We start from the raw sequence: 17870 nt of genomic DNA, 5'->3' as shown, positions 1-17870 counted from the left end.
GTTTGCCACAATTGGAATCGGAGATTGAGATGAATAAGCAGAGGGCGCTAGTGAAGAAATGGGCTCTTCAGAAGATGGGGGAACTTTTCCGGGCGTGGAAGAACCGGTTATGGGCAACTTATAAGGCCGAGAAGAAGCCTCCAGTATTTGAAGGCTATCTATCGAAGCAGGAGCACAACTGGGAAGAATTTGTGAAGTACAAGAGCTCAGAGGATGTTGTGGCATTGTCAAAGAAAAACAAGAAGAATGCAAGCGAAAAGTTACATCATCATCATACGGGGCGAGGGGGCTACGAAGTAGCCATGCCTAAGTGGGATGCACAAGAGACTGAGATGAAGCGGAATGGGATCACTCCAGAACCCGAGCGAGAAGGATGGGACACTAGGGCTCGAAATTGGTTCCTTGGGCATGGGTGTGAGTATGACATGAAGACAGGGGACCTTGTTGAAAGTGATAGCAAGGTTAAGATACCCAGGGGAAAATGGATTCAAGTGACGGCAGATATTAAAGCGGGAAAACTGAAGTTTGCTCCCGATAGAGAGAAAGACTTGCTGACGCATGTCCTCGGTAATACTGAAAAGGGAGGACGAACAAGAGGCTTCGGCCCTAGTGTTCCGTGGGCGCTTGGGTTTCCGAACGACGCGGAGACTTATAGAAGCCGAGCGAGAGCAAAAAAAACGCGAGCTGGAGGTGCAGAATGACCGGATTGCTGAGTTCCAACACCAACTGGACCAGCTGAAGCGGGGGATTTAGCAGCAGCAGCGGGAGATTAATAACTTAAAGGAAAACGCGAGCCAGATAATACCGCCGGCATATCTCAGCGATGAGACAGCAGCGTGGCCGACTCGGAGGCCCCGCCTACACGGATGATAGATGGCGGTCCTGGTGACCCCGTGGATGGAATCAAGCAGCAAACACCTTGTGATCTCCATGAGGCGTTCAGGAACATGTCTGTTAAGGTGGTGGTCGGCTTTGTCTTGCCTGCATTTGGACCTGAAGGTGAGCCGACAACATGGCATGGCAATGAGATTCCAGCTGGCTATGCTCGTATCGGGGTGGATACAGTTGTATCGATGTGGGAGTCATTGGAGCTCGTAATCGCTGGAGGTGATGGCCGAGATACACTCGGAGACGTACTGGGAGAAATCATTCTTTGGGAAAAGAAAAACATCAAGCTTCCAGGCATGGTAACCTCTACTAGTCGTCCCACAAGGTCACCAACACCTCCTCCAAATGATCGAAGGCCACCATCACCTCCTCCGACTGATCTTATGTCGCCACCATCACCCCATGACTTTGACCACCACATCCCTACTCCATCTCCTGCGCCGCCGCCTGCGCCCACTAAGACTCGAAATGCACCCAAGCGGAAGCGTGTGAAGAGTCCTGTCCGCAAAATGTCGCCCTACCAAGAGTACCAAAGCTTCCTCCCCCCGTGCTTACGATCTTACCGAAGAGGAAACTGAGGCCGTTGTCAAGAAACACAATTATGAACATTTTCATAAGGAGAAACCCAAGGCCCCAACACCATACACAGAGAAGCAAAAAGCATATGCTCTTAGTTTTCTGAACACACCATCGCAATATGACTTACACGAGAAGAAGGATGACTATACACGCATACTTGCGAAGGTAATTGAGGACAAGAAGGATAGTGCTGGTAAGAAGAAGGATAGTGCTAGCACGAGAAAATCATCAACAAGAAGTGTAGCCGGGAAGAAATCAAGTTCAACAAGTGCACCCCTTAAGGCCAAGCAAGCGACAGCAGGCAGAAAAGGAAAGGAAGTTTCTCAGCTCGGAGCACAGGCCAAACAATCGATCCCACCACTCAAAGTATTAGTTGTTCCCCCGGTGTACCAGGAACATGGTGGTATCAATATGGAAGAAGCTGCAAAGCTAGCGGCTGCCCGTGGATGTACCATGGAGGATTTGCTGAATGCCGCAGATGTTGTATTACCAATTGCCAATATAGCTCCTAAATTTATCTACGGGGCCGAGTTGGTCAGCAAAGCGAGGCTGCATAAACTGCCAACGCATATGCGGAATTTGCATCAGTGGTACCTTAATGCGTGCAAGGAGAACACAACTTTTATCGTGGCGGATATCTCAGGAGATTATTACTTCCGAAGGGAGAAGATCCATATGGAGATGAATGAACTCTGGCAGTTATTCAATTTAGACGCCCTCGACAAATCTCTCATGAGTTGCTACTGCTTGTAAGTTGTTAACTACATATAAGTTCATGTTCATTCAATTGTTCCTGTTCATTGCATATACTCATTATATCTTATGTGTTCTCTTATGCAGACTGAAGATGGTTGAATGCAGCCGTAATAAGATTTACAATGTTGGGTTTGTTGATCTAGATAAAGTACATCATGAAACGATACAGAATAAAATCGAAGAAACGGTGGAAAACCTAACGAGGTTTATAGTGGAGCAAAGCTTCTGTGATTCAATACTCTTTCCTTACAACCACAGGCGAGAGTCTTACTGATCTATTGTGCACATTCAATTTTTCTTACTCGATGTTAAGCCTAATTCATGACGTCTATATAAATATGTGCAGTTTCCACTGGATTCTGCTAAACATTAAAGTTGATAAGGGAATTGTCGAAGTAAGCGGCCCATTGAATAGAGGCCTGAACGGGTTCCGCGACTTGCAGAAGATTCTCCAGACATAATTTCAATCATTGTCGCGCTATATCTTTCATGAGATATCAATTAATCATCCATCATTCAATCATTTTTTTGCCTGGCAGGGTTTGGACATCTTTCAAGGAGATTATTACGGGTAACTTCGCAGAACAGCTAACATTTACTATTGTACCGTGCGCCCAGCAGCCACAGGGGATGAATCTATGTGGATACTACGTTTGCGAGTCCATTCGCATGTTACCACTGAGAAGCACAACGATAATAGATTCAACGTAAGCAATAACATTCACAACTTTAATTTATTATCGTCAATATTTCGTTATAAAGATTGATATAATCATATTCATCTCATTTTCCTATATAGGTCGACTGCATGCGGGAGAACCTCCAACCACAGGAACACATACTAGAAATTACGGAGGAACTGGCGGGATTTCTGCTGACAGAAGTAATAGACGACAACGGCCGGTTTAGTCAAAATAGGCGTCGAAAGTACTAAGCTCCATGTATATGTATTAATTCGAATAGACGATGGGCTTTTGTCCCGGTAGTAGTGAGCTCCATGTATATGTGTAAGGGGAATCTACGAATAGACTTTTCCTTCCAATATTTGTTTGCTCGATCTATATATAATAGTACGACTTGTAGTAGCTTATAAAAGTATGCAATTTTTTATTTTAAAACGAAAAAATGAAACAAACCGGGGGTGGTGCCGGTGGCCGCGGGGGGGGGGGGGGGGGGCTGTACCCCTCAGACCCTAAAGCAGCAGCGCTCTGCTCGCGCCACGTAGAAATCTTTTTTTTTATCGCGGGTGGTACAACAATCCGCGACAAAAGGGTATGCCCCCTGGGCGCCCCCCGCCTGTCACGTGGTGGAGTATATATCGCGGGTGCTGAGTGACCCGCGACAAAAGGGTGGACTTTTTATCCTGCTTCCGTTGTCGCGGGTCGCCGCCCATGACAAAAGACGCTTACGGCCCGCGACTATAGGCATGTTCTCCACTAGTGCATTACTCTGAATGACGTACCGTTTTCGGTGTTGCGCTTTTCTTGTCTAGGAATTTGAAGCTAGCTCCACGTCAGTAAGTTTCAACGGGTACTTTTTTGTATACTTTTCAAACTAGTGAGTGCGCGCTTACGAAATTACTTTGTGTACTTCTCGTATTAGTAGCGTGCGCAACACTTCACTGGCTTCACTTGAACCCAAACCCGCTTACAACTGTCGAATTGTGTCTTGCGCTGAGCTCAATTGTTTGTGGGGGTTAATAAATTTTTCTATTCGGTATACTGGTATGTGAACTTTGTTGGAACTTGCAAGGAATATTTTCACTGCAGTTTCTACAATGTTTACCTGGACAAACAATTTACGCACACAGTCTGAGATCCAAAACACACTGATATCATTGGTTCATTGCCTTGCAGCTCGCGCTGCTGTGCAGCTAATGTTCAAACATTTTGTGTGCTTGTAAAAGCATTTGCGGACCCCAGCGGCACTTGTACGCCAGTTCTTTTCGAAACCGTAATCTAAGGGCTACCATGCCACCATGCATGCATGTATCGCCATATGGGCGCGTTTGGTACCCTGAGTGTCCCTTGGCTCGCATCGGTTCAGCAAATTTTGGGATGTTTGGTTCCCTGGGCGCACTCGCGTTTTTGCATAGCACGGGTTTTAAAGCACATCTGGAACCCGGTTTGACAGTTTCTCCAGGGCCAGGCCCTGGCGAGACGAAAATCGACAACGCCGTCCGCGTGGGAGTTCCACCTCGGCATGGCGGGAAAAGCCGAAATCACAGTGGCGTTGCGCGGCAAAGGTAGGGGTAACCTCCCTCTTTGGTTACCCTCTCCATTAGCCCCCTCCCAAATTTTGCATTCCCCCAATTTCCTTACCGGCGGCGGCGGCGACCCAGATCTGGCAGCGCGCATCTACCTTCGGTCTCCGACGTCGGACCAGGGTCTTCTTCTCCAGCCGCAGCGGAGCCTGCGCACATCTGCGATGGCTTTCGGCCGTGTCCATCGTCCGCCTTGACGGAGGCAAGGGGAAACTCCTCTACTCTACTGTAGTGTTCGATTCATGTTCGTAGAACTGGTTGGACTCAATAAAACCGTTCGTAATGCATAGATCTTGTTTGAGTAGACCGACCAGCTCCAGTTTGTGCACCACGTCGTAGCACTCATCATTTGCGTACAAGTCTGGATCCTGATGGTGCACAAGAGAGCAGTTAGGCATGCTGCTTATCCTTGTGTGACTTACGGACCTATGATACACCAAGATCAGGAGAGGATTGCCAACCTAAACAACATCTACAACTGCAACGACGTAGAGGCTATCCAGATGCTACGGATGAGAAGAGACCCTTTCTATGCACTTGTGAAAACGTTCAGGGAAAGAGGACTGCTGCGGGATAGCATCCACACCTCTGTCGAAGAACAAGTCGCAATGTTTTTTCATGTGGTCGGTCATAACCAGAGGTTCAGAGTCATCCATAACACATTCAGGCGATCCACGGAGACTATCTCTCGGTACTTCCAGCAGGTGTTGTACGCAATTGGGGAGCTCAGAGGTGAAATGATCAAGCCAGCATCAATGAACACACCTATCAAGATCAAGAACAACTACAGGTGGTTCCCCTATTTCAGGGTGAGTACAAAATCATATTCCTTCTACCTATCAGATGTGTGCTACTGTCAGAAACATGATTGTGTGCTAATCTTTTTACAGGATTGCATTGGGGCTATTGATGGTACTCATATCACTTCAAAGGTACCGAGATCAATTTCTGCAGCATTCCGCGGGAGGAAGCACTACACCATCCAGAACGTGCTAGCAACTGTGGATTTCGATATGAGGTTCACCTACGTGCTTGTTGGGTGGGAGGGTTCAACTCATGATGCCAGCATCCTGGCCAACAGCTTGTCAATGCCTGTTGGGTTGCAAATCCATGACGGTAAGTTCTACCTTGGAGATGTTGGATATGCAAGCCTACCTGGAATTCTACCTCCCTTCAGGAAAACAAGGTACCACCTCAACGAGTTCTCTGCGAAGCACCGACCTCTGAATGTGAGAGAGTTGTTCAATCTCAGACACTCAAGCCTTAGAGTCACCATTGAGAGGGCCTTTGCTGCATTGAAAAACAAGTTCAAGGTCCTTGACCAGAAACCGTTCCACACATTTGACACTCAGGTAAAGCTGATCCTTGCTTGCTGCATTCTTCACAACTGGATCCTAGGTTGGGGCGAGGATGAGTTCTTCGAAGAGGTTGTCACTTTTGATGAAGTAGAGACCGGCCATGGCGTGGAAGCAGGTGACAATGATGCTTGGAAGGTGAAGAGGCAAGAGTGGGCAGACGCAACGTTGGAAGCCAGAGGAAACACCACCATCTGAGAAGAAGTGAAGAAGTGAAGAAAAAGTGAAGAAGTGGGAGTGAAGAAGAAGAAGTGAAGAAGAAGAAGAAGAAGAAGAACCCCTATGATCCCCTGTTTTTCGAACCCTTTTTGATCCCCGTTTGTTGAACGACCCCGTTATGATAAACTGCAATTCGTAGTAGCTAGGGAGCCTCGTGTTATGAACTACCATTCGTAGTAGCTAGGGATGATTTCGTCAACTGATTGCAACTATCATGAACTGTGATTTCTGTGTGATGGGAGGTGATAGCATGGTAAGGCTACCCAAAGTAGAGAAGAGGTAACCGTAGACATGCCTGGATGGTATCAAACAGGGCTAATATCATCTCCATCGAGATTTGTGCATGGCTGCAGGCAAACAAACAAAAAGTCCTTTTTGGCCCAGCTGATGCAGCCCGACCTACCAAACAACATACCAATTTTGCCCGTGGCTCATTCTGGACGCGCAAGTGAGCTTGCACGGCTGCGCCAGTGAGCCACAAATCAGGTCCAGGCTACCAAACGCGCCCTGTCATGCTCAACGACCGTTCCCATGCGTTTTCATCAGTCTTTGGACTTTATTCAGTTTTTTTTGTACTTGTGAAATATCGATTCAGTTTTTTGTTGTACTTGTGAAATTTCTTTTTTTTTTGAACAAGGCCCTGGAGATTGCATTATGTCACACATGGCGGATACAGATTTACAAGGAGGTCCTCTGGCATCTTTTGCACAGATAAACTAGAATTTGAAGAAAGGCCCTCCAAAATTGCATACAACACCCTGAGACAAAACCAAAAAAGCAATCAGGTCCCTGGGCGCGTCCACCACCAATCGCCGGCGACCTCGAGACGTTTCCGTTGAGATGCGATGCGATGATGCTCGATAGCATGCTTCCGGCGATGTTGCTGATTCGCCGGTTGCTTCTCCTCCTCCAGGGACGAACCACTTGGCAGTGGAGAGACGACGAGCTCCGATGAACCGAGCACTGAGCCTCCTTCTTGGAGGTTGAAATTGAGCCGCTCATGCGGCCAAAGATCGTGGCGCCTCTGGAAGGCACCACATGATTAGCTCAAGGAAGATCTTGCACAGAATCTCCGAAGCACCCTTTAGGCATCAGTCGATGAAGACGGCCAGGGAGAGCCTCACCACCGCCCTTCTTCTTGCCACCATGGCAAGGAATAAGAAGCCGCATCCTAGCCTCCACCAGCCAACAGCCGCATCGACAGAGATGACAGGGTCCTCCCTCTCGATCCAACACCAGCATGCCATGCTCCAGCTCCTCCTCGCCACCACGGCCAGCCAGGAGCGAAACAGAGGCGTACCTTACAACTCCACCAAGATACCCCACCTCGCCTCCACGGCCGGCCAGGGGAACTTCAGCATCACTATCGAGGAAGAGGGAAGAACCTGTCACCGCAGTTTTATTGCCGAAGGCGGCGCCGCTTCTTGCCACATCTCCCTCCGACCACCGGAGTAGAGAGAGAGCTTGCAGCAGCCTTGACTGTAGGGATTCGTAGCATAGAAAACAAAAAATTTCCTACCGCGAGAACGCAATCCAAGCCAAGATGCAATCTAGAAGATGGGAGCAACGAGGGGATGAACGAGACTAACCCTTGAAGATTTCCAAAGCCTACAAGAGGAGGCTCTCGTTGCTGCGGTAGATGATCACTTGCCGCTTTCAAAAGCGCGTAGAAGATCTTGACGGTGCCACAATCGGGCAGCACCTCTGTACTCGGTCACACGTTCGGTGTTGATGAAGACGACGTCCTTCTCCCCGTTCCAGCGGGCAGCGGAAGTAGTAGCTCCTCCTTGAATCCGGCAGCACGACGGCGTGGTGGCGGTGGCGATGGAGATCTCCGGCGGAGCTTCGCTAAGCGTTGCGGGAGAGGTGGAGGAGAGGGGGGCGGCTAGGGTTTGGGGAGAGGGGGGTGGCCGGCCACTATGAGGGGTGCGGCCATGGTGGCTTTGGTGTGGCCGGCCCCCTCCCCCTTGCCCCTCATTATATATGTGGAACCCCCAAGTGTTGGACTACAAGTCTTCGAATAAGACCCCAACCCAAAACCTTCCATGTGTAGGGAAACCTACCCAAGGTGGGACTCCCACCTCAAGTGGGATTCCCACCCTTCCATGAGGGGGGTGGCCGGCCCCCTTGGTGGAGTCCACTTGGGACTCCACCCCTCTAGGGTTGGCCGGCCATGGGTGGTGGAGTCCCTCCGGGACTCCGCCTTCCAAAGTGATTTCTTCCGGACTTTTCTAGAACCTTCTAGAACCTTCCATAAATGCACCGGATCATTTTCAAACTTATAAAATGACTTCCTATATATGAATCTTATTCTCCGGACCATTCCGGAACTCCTCGTGATGTCCGGGATCCCATCCGAGACTTCGAACAAATTAAACTTCGAACTCCATTCCATATTCAAGTTCTACTAATACGACATCAAACCTTAAGTGTGTCACCCTACGGTTCGCGAACTATGTGGACATGGTTGAGAACTCTGTCCGACCAATAACCAATAGCGGGATCTGGAGATCCATAATGGCTCCCACATATTCAACGATGACTAAGGGATCGAATGAACCATTCACATACGATACCAATTCCCTTTGTCACGCGATATTTTACTTGTCCGAGGTTTGATCATCGGTATCTCTCTATACCTTGTTCAACCTCGTCTCCTGACAAGTACTCTTTACTCGTACCGTGGTATGTGGTCTCTTATGATCTGTTCATATGCTTGCAAGCTATTTAGACGACATTCCAGCGAGAGGGCCCAGAGTATATATATATCCGTCATCGGGATGGACAAATCCCACTGTTGATCCATATACCTCAACTCATACTTTCCAGATACTTAATCCCACCTTTATAACCACCCATTTACGCAGTGGCGTTTGATGTAATCAAAGTAAATTTCCGGTATAAGTGATTTACATGATCTCATGGTCGAAAGGACTAGGTAACTATGTATCGAAAGCTTATAGCAAATAACTCAATGACATGATCTTATGCTACGCTTAATTGGGTGTGTCCATTACATCATTCATATAATGATATAACCTTGTTATTAATAACATCCAATGTTCATGATTATAAAACTAATCATCTATTAATCATCTATGTATCAATGTTTCGGTTAATACAATTATAGCATGGTATATAAACATTTATCATAAACATAAAGATATATAATAACCACTTTTATTATTGCCTCTTGGGCATATCTCCAACAGTCTCCCACTTGCACTAGAGTCAATAATCTAGATTACATTGTAAGGTACCTAACACCCATGGCATTCTGGTGTTGGTCATGCTTTGCCCTAGGGAGAGCTTTAGTCAACGGATCTGCTACATTCAGATCAGTGTGTACTTTGCAAATCTTTACTTCTCCATCTTCGATGTACTCGCGAATCGAATGATAACGCAGCTTGATATGCTTCAGCCTCTTGTGTGACCTTGGTTCTTGTGCATTGGCGATGGCACCCATGTTGTCACAGTAGATGACTAGTGGGTCCAATGCACTAGGAACCACACCGAGCTCTACAATGAACCTCTTCATCCATACCGCTTCTGATGAAGCCTCTGAAGCCGCTATGTACTCCGATTCTGTTGAAGACTTCGCCACCGTGCACTGCTTCGAGCTTGCCCAGCTTACTGCAGCACCATTCGATATAAACACGTACCCAGACCGAGACTTAGAGTCATCAGGATCAGTGTTCCAACTTGCATCGGTGTAACTGGTTACAACGAGCTCTTGGTCACCTCCATAACAAAGAAACATATCCTTAGTTCTTTTCAAGTACTTCAGGATATTCTTGACCGCTGTCCAGTGTTCCATTCCTGGATCACTTTGATATCTGCTAGTCAAACTAACATCATGTGCTATATCCGGTCTAGTACATAGCATGGCATACATGATAGAGCCTACTGCCAAGGCATAGGGGATCTGGATGATCCTTTCTCTTTCTTCTGTCGTAGCCGGACCTTGAGTCTTACTCAAGACCTTACCTGGTAACATAGGTAAGAACCCTTTCTTACTTTCATCCATTCTAAACTTCTTTAGAATCTTATCCAGGTATGTACTCTGTGAAAGCCCTATTAGGCGTCTTGATCTATCTCTATAAATCTTGATGCCTAATATGTACAATGCTTCACCAAGGTCTTTCATTGAAAACCTATTATTCAAATAACCTTTTACACTGCTTAATAGTTCTATATCATTCCCAATCAATAATATGTCATCTACATATAATATCAGGAACGCTACAGAGCTCCCACTCACTTTCTTGTAAATACAGGCCTCTCCATGACACTGTATAAACCCGAAGTCTTTGATCACCTTATCAAAGTGTCGGTTCCAACTTCTGGATGCTTGCTTCAGTCCATAAATTGAACGCTGAAGTTTGCACACCTTGTCAGCATTTTTAGGATCGACAAAACCATTGGGTTGTACCATATACAACTCTTCCTCAATGTCTCCATTAAGGAACGCCGTTTTGACATCCATCTGCCAAATCTCATAATCGAAAAATGCAGCTATTGCTAACAAAATCCTCACAGATTTTAGCTTCGCTACAGGTGAGAAAGTCTCATCGTAGTCAACACCTTGAATTTGTCGGAAACCCTTTGCGACAAGTCGAGCTTTATAGACAGTAATATTACCATCAGCATCTGTTTTTCTTTTGAAGATCCATTTATTCTCGACAGCCTTGCGGCTATCGGGTAAGTCTACCAAAGTCCACACTTTGTTATCATACATGGATCCCATTTCGGATTTCATGGCTTCTTGCCATTTGTTGGAATCTGGGCTCATCATCGCTTCTTCATACGTCGCAGGGTCTTCATCATTGTTGTCCACAATCATGACATTTAGACAAGGATCATACCAATCAGGAGTGGCACATTCCCTTGTCGATCTGCAAGGTTCAGTAGCTATCTCATTCGAAGTTTCATGATCATTATCATTAGCTTCCTCTGTTACCGGTGCAGGCGGCACAGGAACAACTTCCGGCACTGCGCTACTCTGATCAACGAGAGAAGATTCAGTAATCTCGTCGAGTTCTACTTTTCTTCCAGTCACTTCTTTAGTGAGAAATTCTTTCTCAAGAAATGTTCTGTTCTTAGCAACAAAGATTTTGCCTTCGGATCTGTGATAGAAAGTGTACCCTATAGTTTCCTTAGGGTATCCTATGAAGACGCATTTCTCCGCTTTGGGTTCTAGCTTGTCCGGTTGTAACCTTTTTACATAGGCTTCGCAACCCCAAACTTTAAGGAACGTCAGCTTAGGTTTCTTATTAAACCATAATTCATACGGTGTCGTTTCAACGGATTTAGATGGTGCTCTATTTAAAGTGAATGCGGCTGTCTCTAATGCATAACTCCAAAATGATAACGGCAAATCAGTAAGAGACATCATAGAACGAACCATATCTAAGAGAGTTCGATTACGACGTTCGGACACACCGTTTCGTTGTGGTGTTCCCGGAGGTTTCAATTGTGAAAGTATTCCACATTTCTTTAAATGCATGCCAAACTCATAACTTAGATATTCACCTCCGCGATCAGATCGTAGAAATTTAATCTTCTTGTTACATTGATTTTCTACTTCACTTTGGAATTCCTTAAACTTCTCGAAAGTTTCGGATTTATGTTTCATGAAATAGATATACCCATATCTACTCAGATCATCTGTGAAGGTTAGAACATAACGATATCCACCGCGCGAGGCTACGCTCATTGGTCCGCACACATCGGTATGTATGATTTCTAATAAGGCTGTAGCTCGCTCCATAATACCAGAGAATGGAGTCTTAGTCATTTTTCCCATTAGACATGCTTCGCATCTATCAAGTGACTCAAAGTCAAGTGATTCAAGTAATCCATCGGTATGGAGTTTCTTCATGCGTTTCACTCCAATATGACCAAGACGACAGTGCCACATATAAGTAGAATTATCATAAAATTTATTTCGCTTAGCATCAATGTTATGAATATGTGTATCACTACTATCGAGATCTAATAGAAATAAACCATTCTTTTCAGGTGCTCGACCATAAAAGATATTATTCATAAAAATAGAACAACCATTATTCTCAGACTTGAATGAATAACCGTCTTGCATTAAACAAGATCCAGATATAATGTTCATGCTCAACGCGGGTACAAAATAACAATTATTGAGGTTTAAAACTAATCCTGAAGGTAGATGTAGAGGAAGTGTGCCGACAGCGATCACATCGACTTTGGATCCATTTCCAACGCGCATCGTCATTTCATCCTTCAATAGTCTTCGTTTATTCTTTAGTTCCTGTTTCGAGTTACAAATATGAGCAACCAAACCAGTATCAAATACCCAGGTACTAGTACGAGAACCAGTAAGATAAACATCTATAACATGTATATCAGATATACCTTTTTTCTTCTTCTTGACAAGGCCGCTCTTCAGATCAGCCAAATACTTGGAGCAATTACGCTTCCAGTGTCCCTTCTCCTTACAGTAATAGCACTCAGCATAAGGCTTAGGGCCATTCTTAGGTTTCACAGGAGGCGTGACAGCTTTCTTGCCACCCTTCTTGAATTTACCTTTAGACTTGCCATGTTTCTTGAAACTAGTGGTCTTGTTGACCATCAACACTTGGTGCTCTTTCTTGATCTCAATCTTAGCAGCTTTTAGCATGGCGAAGAGTTCAGGTAACTCTTTGTTCATGTTCTGCATATTGTAGTTCATCACAAAGTTCTTGTAAATAGGTGGCAGTGATTGAAGGACACGATTAATCCCCAGTCTATTAGGAATCACTATTCCCAAGTCACTGAGTTTCTTCGCATGCCCGGTCATGGCGAGCATGTTCTCACTAACGGAGCTGCCTTCTTCCATCATGCAGCTGAAGAAGTGTTTCGATGCTTCATAGCATTACACGGCCGCATGAGTTTCAAAGATAGCTTTCAGCTCATTGACCAACTCATGAGGATCATGGTGCTCAAAACGTTTTTGAAGATCGGCATCCAGACTGCATAGGATGGCACACTGAACTTGAGAGTACCGAGTTTTTCGAGTCACGTAAACATTCTTTACTTCATTGGTTTCAGTTTCTGCAGGAGGGTCACCTAGCGGTGCATCAAGCACATATTGCAGGTTTCCACCAGCGAGGAAAATCCTCACATGACGGAACCAGTCGGTGAAGTTGCTACCGTTGCTCTTAAGCTTTTCTTTCCCTAGGAACTGGTTAAAATTGATTGGGGACGCCATATCTACAACATATATTTGCAATAGTTTAGACTAATGTTTATGACAAATTGAGTTCAAATTTTAATTCAACAAAATTAAAAATCTAGGTGAACTCTGAAAGTACATGGAGCCCCCATGTGTGGTTTTGGTAATTAATGACAATCCCTATGGACTAATGTTTGCATTGAGTTATATTTGTAGGAGTTGTCCATAGGCAATTCTTGAACCATATGTTGGCTTCAAGGTTGCAATAAGAAGAATTTGATGAAGGATATCAAGTGTCAAGTATGTCTTGAAGATGAATATGAAGTGAGCCCTCAAGTTACTTCAAGACATCAACATGATGAAGAATGAAGAAATGAAGTGCAAGTACAAGATGAGCCATCTCTAAGAGATCCTTTGCTTGACTCTTGCCATCCATATGGTGATCATGGATATGTGAAGATGCGCCGAAGAAGAAGCTCTCCCATGGTGGATTATGGGGGAGCAATCCACAAGACTTCGTCAAGCAAGCACAATCAAGAAAGGCGTTCCATCCTGTTGCGGTCAAGACCATCATCATCAAGCTCAAGTGGAATGCGCAAGGTTAAAGTTTGCTCTTGATAGGGTTTCTTTCTCACCGGTCTCATGGTGTAGTTGGAGACCGGTTTATAGTTTAGTTGCCGTACTATCAAGAGGGCTCTCGAGTGAGTAACTCGATCGTATCATTCAGAGAGAGCTCAAAACTTTGCATCCTTGCATCATCTTTCTTGGTTGTTATTTGGATCTTATCCATGTGATGTTTTAGAGCTTGTGCTTATTCTCATGACAAGCTCTAGTTCATCGAAAACGGATTTCGCATAGATCACTTGTTGCGTTTTCGAGTATGGTTCATCATCATATTTCTTGGTTGTTATTTGGATCTTATCCATGTGATGTTTTAGAGTTTGTGCTTACTTCCATAGCAAGCTCTAGTTCATCGAAAAGGGATTCCGCATGAATCACTTGTTGCGTTTTCGATATTGGAGTTTTTCTCGGTTTCTCGTATTGAGAGGTTTCACTCTAAAATACAAACAAAAACCTACCCCACTTGTTCTTAAGCTTTTCACTCTTTGTGGGGTATCTCTTGTCATGCCCTTTACAACAAAATTGGTTTCACCTAAATCCGAGTTTCCTAACTCAACTTGTTGCATTTTCGAGGTTGGAGGTTTTACCGGTATATCCTTTTTAGATAGGTCAAACCTTTCGTATTTTATTTATATCCTACCTTACTGGACTATGATGGTTCCCTGCATGATCTTGTAGAGCTTGTTACTAGCTTCGAAACAAGCCCAAGATCATCAAAATCGGAGTCCGGATGCAAAAGTTCTTGAGGTTTTCGTATCGGGTGTTTGGGAAAAAACAGGGGGGCTGGAACTGCCGCCGGGAACACCCCGGCACTGCCGCCGGGCCGGCACTGCCGGTGGAAAAAGGCCAGCACTGCCGGCCACCCCGGCACTGCCGGTGGAACAAGGCCGGCACTGCCGGCCTGTCGCGATTTTGGCCCCAACGGGCAGAAATCTAAGACCCATATTTAAGGCCTTCTTCCACCTCTTTCTCCCCACTTCTTCTTCCTCCTTTGGCTCTCCACCATTGTTGGCCTTGAGAGCTTCGCACATCCCTCTACTCCTCCAATGATTCTTGAATCCATTTGAGGGAAAAGGAATAGGAGATCTAGATCTATATTTCTACCAATCAAATTTATCTCTTTGTGAGTGGAACTCTCTAGATCTTGATCTTGGTGTTCTTTGTGAATTCCTTTGTTCTTCCTCTCTTATTCCCCCAATAGCTTTTGTAGCTTTGTTGGAATTTGAGAGAGAAGGACTTGAGCATCTTTGTGGTGTTCTTGCCATTGCATTTGGTGCATCGGTTTGAGTTCTCCACGGTGATTCGTGGTGGTGAAAACAAGAAGGTTGTTACTCTTGGGTTCTTGGAACCCTAGATGGATTCTAGGCCTTTGTGGCATCTTTGTGGTGTTCTTGGGGACTCCAATTAAGTTGTGGAGAATCTTCAAGGGCAAGGCCTTTGTGGCATCTTAGTGGTGTTCTTGGAGACTCCAATTAAGTTGTGGAGATTCTTCAAGGGCAAGGCCTTTGTGGCAATTTGTTGGGAGCCTCCAATTAAGTTGTGGAGATAGCCCCAAGCTTTGTGCGGGTTCGGTAACCTCCCTAAGGTTACATAGTGGTTTGAGGACATCCCTCTTGGTGGGAATTCTCGAGGAGAATACGGTGGCCCTGGTGCTTTTGGAGTGACTTGTCCTCCACGCCGCTCCAACGGAGAGTAGCACTCGCAAGAGTGTGAACTTCGGGCTACATCGTCATCTCCCGCGTGCCTCGGTTATCTCTATACCCGAGCTCCTTACTTATGCACTTTACTTTGTGATAGCCATCGTGCTTGAAGTTATATATCTTGCTATCACATAAGTTGCTTGTATTGCTTAGCATAAGTTGTTGTTGCACATAGGTGAACCATAGTATATAGGCTTTGGGCTTGACAAAGTAAACACTAGTTTTATTCCGCATTTGTTAAGCCCATCTCGTAAAAGTTTTAAACCGCCTATTCACCCCCCCCCCTCTAGGCGACATCCGTGTCCTTTCAAACTCCCACTCAAAACAATATCCCTCGAATTGTCTTAATGATCACACGAACCAAATCCACTACACCTAAGTCCGATCATCACGAGACAAGATGTAACTTCAATGGCGAACACTCAAAGTGTTCATCATATCAATCATATGATTCATGCTCTACCTTTCGGTATCACGTGTTCCGAGACCATGTCTGTACATGCTAGGCTCGTCAAGGCAACCTTAGTATCCGCATGTGCAAAACTGGCTTGCACCCGTTGTATGCACTTGTTGATTCTATCACACCCGATCATCACAATGCTTCGAAACGACAAGTCTTGGCAACGGTGCTACTAAGGATGAACACTTTATTATCTTGATATTTTAGTGAGAGGGATCATCTTATAATGCTACCGTCGCGATCTAAGCAAAATAAGATGCATAAAAGGATTAACATCACATGCAATTCATATGTGATATGATATGGCCCCTTTGTCTTTGCGCCTTTGATCTTCATCTCCAAAGCACGGACATGATCTCCATCATCAACGGGCATGATCTCCATCATCGTCGGCGTAGCGTCAAGGTCAATGGCGCTGTCTTCATGATTGTTCTCCCATGTAGCAACTATTACAACTTCTTTGAAATACTACTCAACATGAAATTTAAAGACAACCATAAGGCTCCTGCCGGTTGCCACAATACAATAATGATCATCTCATACATATTCATCATCACATTATGGCCATATCACATCACCAAACCCTGCAAAAACAAGTTAGACGTCTCTAATTTAGTTTGCATATTTTACGTGGTTTAGGGTTTTCGAGTGAGATCTAATCTACCTACGAACATGAACCACAACAGTGATACTAGTGTTGTCCATCGAAGAGTAAATTGAATCTTCACTATAGTAGGAGAGACAGACACCCGCAAAGCCACTTATGCAATACAAGTTGCATGTCAAGCATGGAGCAAATCTCATGAACGCGGTCATGTAAAGTTAGCCCGAGCCGCTTCATTCCACTATGCCACAAAGATGCAAAGTACTCAAACTAAAGACAACATAAGCATCAACACCCACAAAACCATTGTGTTCTACTCGTGCAACCATCTATGCATAGACACGGCTCTGATACCACTGTGGGGATTCATAGCATAGAAAACAAAAAAATTCCTACCGCGAGAACGCAATCCAAGCCAAGATGCAATCTAGAAGATGGGAGCAACGAGGGGATGAACGAGACTAACCCTTGAAGATTTCCAAAGCCTACAAGAGGAGGCTCTCGTTGCTGCGGTAGACGATCACTTGTCACTTTCAAAAGCGCGTAGAAGATCTTGACGGTGCCACAATCGGGCAGCACCTCCGTACTTGGTCACACGTTCGGTGTTGATGAAGACGACGTCCTTCTCCCCGTTCCAGAGGGCAGCGGAAGTAGTAGCTCCTCCTTGAATCCGGCAGCACGACGGTGTGGTGGCGGTGGCGATGGAGATCTCCGGCGGAGCTTCGCTAAGCGTTGCGGGAGAGGTGGAGGAGAGGGGGCGGCTAGGGTTTGGGGAGAGGGGGTGGCCGGCCACTATGAGGGGTGCGGCCACGGTGGCTTTGGTGTGGCCGGCCCCCTCCCCCTTGCCCCTCATTATATAGGTGGAACCCCCAAGTGTTGGACTACAAGTCTTCGAATAAGACCCCAACCCAAAACCTTCCATGTGTAGGGAAACCTACCCATGGTGGGACTCCCACCTCAAGTGGGATTCCCACCCTTCCATGAGGGGGGGGGTGGCCGGCCCCCTTGGTGGAGTCCACTTGGGACTCCACCCCTCTAGGGTTGGCCGACCATGGGTGGTGGAGTCCCTCCGGGACTCCGCCTTCCAAAGTGATTTCTTCCGGACTTTTCTAGAACCTTCTAGAACCTTCCATAAATGCACCGGATCATTTTCAAACTTATAAAATGACTTCCTATATATGAATCTTATTCTCCGGACCATTCCGGAACTCCTCGTGATGTCCAGGATCCCATCCG

The 17870-nt window shown here is 45.8% G+C and overlaps 1 protein-coding gene across 1 annotated transcript; it reads left to right on the top strand.

Moving 5' to 3' along the window:
• The first annotated feature begins 4857 nt into the window (after positions 1-4857).
• LOC127322020 (protein ALP1-like) lies at positions 4858-6039 on the top strand. The gene is made up of 2 exons (XM_051350966.1): positions 4858-5295; positions 5377-6039. The coding sequence occupies exons 1-2, from the start codon at positions 4858-4860 to the stop codon at positions 6037-6039; spliced, it is 1101 nt and encodes a 366-aa protein (XP_051206926.1).
• Positions 6040-17870: the final 11831 nt, after the last annotated feature.

The sequence above is a fragment of the Lolium perenne genome, chromosome 2, assembly GCF_019359855.2.
Source record: "Lolium perenne isolate Kyuss_39 chromosome 2, Kyuss_2.0, whole genome shotgun sequence".
NCBI classification, from domain to species: domain Eukaryota; kingdom Viridiplantae; phylum Streptophyta; class Magnoliopsida; order Poales; family Poaceae; genus Lolium; species Lolium perenne.
This window is presented reverse-complemented; position numbering and strand designations above follow the sequence as displayed.

Coding starts and splice junctions, on each gene's coding strand:
- LOC127322020 (XM_051350966.1), top strand. CDS start 4,858: ATGGTGCACAAGAGAGCAGTTAGGCATGCTGCTTATCCTTGTGTGACT. Junction 5,296..5,376: donor GGTGGTTCCCCTATTTCAGG/GTGAGTACAAAA, acceptor ATCTTTTTACAG/GATTGCATTGGGGCTATTGA.